Consider the following 3,547-nt stretch of genomic DNA (forward strand, 5'->3'; position numbering starts at 1 on the left):
AGAATGATGTACAAATGCGCTTTACACAATTGATGTGTGTATGGATTGCGATAACAGTTGTATGAGCCCCTAATAAAATGTTTTAAAAAAATATTTTAAGTAATGCAAACCTCTTCCTCACAGACTATCTTGTTATATGGCATTTCTTCTTTTTTTTTATAATTTAAACCATTTTATCGGGGGCTTGTACAGCTCTTATCACCATCCATACCTATATCCATTGTGTTGAGCACATTTGTACATATGTTGCCATCATCATTTGCAAAACATTTTCTTCCTACTTGAGCCCTTGGTATCAGCTAATTTTCGCCCTCTCCCTGAAAGTAGTTCTATTCAAGAGCAACTATGTCAAAATCTCCTGGCTATAAATCAACATATTTAAACCAATATTTTAATATGTAAGACTATTAGTTTGAAGCAAGTGGTTTTGTGGTTTATATAGAATGAGTAATATTAATAATATAATAGTAATACCAATAAATCTGCACCTAAAATTTCCAAATCCACTTATTTTGCCAACTAGCAAAGCAAAGGAATATCAAGATTTAATGTAGGGATACACTTTGTTACAAGATTCTTGCTTTCCTTTACAAACAGAGAACTCAAGAAGAAAAAGACTAACTGACATGCATGAGGTAAAGTGAGGGGGCTTTCAAAGGTTCACAGACAGATTTCATCGTCTTTTCCCATGATCTTTTAAATCCACTTTTCCACAAACCGCTTGAACCCCCCTGGGAAATGAAACATTTGTTTTCAGAAAACATGTTTGGGGACACCCAGAGGAACTACTCACCAAACGCAGCAGCCAGGGCGGGTTCCAGGGATGGCTGGCCATCACCAGTAGGAAGGTCCACGCGAGTGAAGTCTCTGCTTTTGTCATTATTGTATTTCACATTAAGGCTGGTGAGCTTGGAGAAGTCAATACGCAGGGTACAGCATGCATTATAGATATTCTGGCCATCCAGAGCCTACAGCATGTGAGAAAGGGACTGGTATTTTGCAAGACAACACCACTGGAACATCAAGTAGTCTCTACTCTGGCACAGAGTGGCAGTAGTGGCAGTCAGGTATAAAGCAGACAACAATGGACTAACATCAAAGACCTGGGCTTACTTTCCCCGCTATTATTAAATGACTGAGGCGAAGCAGAAAAAGAAAATCCTTAACTTCACCTTTTTCACTTGTAAAACAAAAATACTACCCATCTTGTCTATAAATGCTGTGGCAAAATGAGGAGGAATAGAAAACTTTGGAAAATCATTGGGAATTATATAAACACTGAACCAAACCAAATTCACACTATTTTACCTGCAGTAAATGTTTAAAGATAAAGTTTACATTTCATCTTAATTTTGGGGGGTATATTTACATGAGTTTGAAAGAAACAAAGTCTTTGGTAAATGGTGCTTATCAAACATAAAATCTCATCCACCACTTAATATTTTTGTCTTGTAAATCTATTTTGTAAGACTTTGAATAATAAACAGAAAAGAATTTGGAGTCAGTTCTGACACAGATCAAAAATCAGTAATCCTGTATCCCTGCAATAAAAATTTACCAAAGAAATATTGGTAGCCACTATGACTTTCGCAAATGTTAAGTTAATGAAAATAGACACCAAAGCACATAAAAAGAAAATAAAGCGGAATCCAGGGCGATGATTCATTCAGGACCAGTGGTGTGAGTGTCAATACTGGGAGGGTAGAGTGAGAGTGGGTTGGAAAGAGGGAACCAATTACAAGGAACTATAACTGTATGTGACCTCCTCCCTGGGGGGCAAACAACAGAAAAGTGGGTGAAGGGAGACGTCGGACAGGGCAAGATAGAACAAAATAATAATTTATAAACTATTAAGGGCTCATGAGGGAGGGAGGAGCAGTGAGGGAGGAGCAGGGAGGGAGGGGAAAAATGAGGACCTAATGCCAGGGACTTAAGTGGAGAGGAAATGTTTTGAGAATGATGAGAGCAATTAATGTACAAATGTGCTTTACACAATTGATGTATGTATGGATTGTGATGAGTTGTATGAACCCCTAATAAAACGATTAAAAAAAAAATCTTAGACCCTTAGAGAAGAAATTTAAAATATTTCAGATACCAATACCAGAAAGTATTAAGATTATGGATAGACCTCAATAGGTAAAATATAACAAAACAGAATGTAAAATTCTATATTTTGTATTTTGTCAAGTATTCATCTACTAAAACTTTTTTTTTTAACTAAAACTTTTTAAAAAGGGGACATGATAGATTGGCAGCAGGATATTTTCTAAGACTTGAGATTCTTCAATTTAGAGTGCAATATGAACCAAAGTGAACACGGCTGTAAGAGGTGAAATCAACCAATCACCCTCTGGCTGGTTTCATACGAGTAAATAAAAGCACAAGAATGAAGAGATTACTTCAGAAGTTCTGTGAACACAGAACTCTAGCCTTAAGATGACCAACATAACCAGGTTGCAGAAATCAGAACGAGAACCGTGGCATACGCAGAAACAGTCGTCATGTTTTAAAAAGAAGATCTGGTAAATGGAGCTAAGGAAGAAAGTAAGATGGCTCCTGCAGATATCACTGAGCTACGTAATTAACTGAACTATGAAAAATGAAGATGACCATAATTACCATTCTGGCATAATGTGCAATCACTGGGTCAGCATACTGAAGCAAAGCTTGAAACTGATTATTCTTTGTAAAGGTGATAATCTTCAAGACTGTGCCAAATTTAGAAAATATCTAAGGAGGGGGGGAAAGTTTAAGTTAGGTTAAACCTACGGAAAACATAAAACTAACATACTTTTACAAATACAACTTGACTTATGGATCCCATTTTTAAATGATAACTGTTTTTCTCTATTAAAACTGCTGGCACACATTCCAAATTACATAAAACAGAATGGTGAAAACACTTTTATTAATTAAATATATAAACCCAAAGCAATAACCTTGACATTCCAGATACGAAGCACCAAACTACATAGGTTACACTGGACTTTTGTTCTCATAAGACTGTTCTTCCTTACCTGATGAAGAACTTCCAAAGTAACAGGATAGAAGAGGTTTTCAATAATTATTCGGAGCACTGGGCTTTGCCCAGGAATAATTGTGCCTTCATTGGTAGGCCCTCCAGAAAGGGCCAGACTTCCCGATTGGGCAGCATTGACGGCCTGCAATGCAGCATGGGCTCTCTATAAAATAATCCAAAATAAGAATCTCAACTAGAATCACTCTATGAATCCAGAAAAATGGCTGTTTCTAAGCAATAGAAAAAATATAGTAAAACAAAAACATATCCTACTTTTTCTGGACACAAGGATCCTAAACTTATAATCAGTTAAGATTAAAAAGCCCTGCATGTTATCAAAATGATACAATATTTGAGTTAGTTAATTGTGCCAGCCTGGCCGATAATCACATGTGGGGCTAATTGAAAGGCGGAGGGATAAATGGGTGGTGAGCCTTTCTAGTTCTTGGGTGTCTTGTTTTGTGATGGTTGCACCTGGTGCAGCTGCCTTAGCAGTTCCCTGCTTCAGCTTGCAAGATTGACTTC

The 3,547-nt window shown here is 36.9% G+C and overlaps 1 protein-coding gene across 3 annotated transcripts in view; it reads right to left on the minus strand.

Moving 5' to 3' along the window:
• Window positions 1–3,547, minus strand: part of PTBP3 (polypyrimidine tract binding protein 3) — an 80,005-nt gene that overhangs the window by 15,750 nt on the left and 60,708 nt on the right. For all 3 annotated transcript variants that reach the window (XM_004710948.4, XM_045296566.1, XM_004710947.4), the window contains 3 exons: window positions 3,021–3,185; window positions 2,623–2,733; window positions 794–968 (listed from right to left, as the gene is read on the minus strand). In XM_004710948.4, coding sequence (XP_004711005.1) covers window positions 794–968; window positions 2,623–2,733; window positions 3,021–3,185 — 451 coding nt within the window. The remainder of the gene's footprint in view (window positions 1–793; window positions 969–2,622; window positions 2,734–3,020; window positions 3,186–3,547) is intronic.

The sequence above is a fragment of the Echinops telfairi genome, unplaced genomic scaffold, assembly GCF_000313985.2.
Source record: "Echinops telfairi isolate 266 unplaced genomic scaffold, ASM31398v2 ScPeMD7_7410;HRSCAF=8448, whole genome shotgun sequence".
Classification (NCBI taxonomy): domain Eukaryota; kingdom Metazoa; phylum Chordata; class Mammalia; order Afrosoricida; family Tenrecidae; genus Echinops; species Echinops telfairi.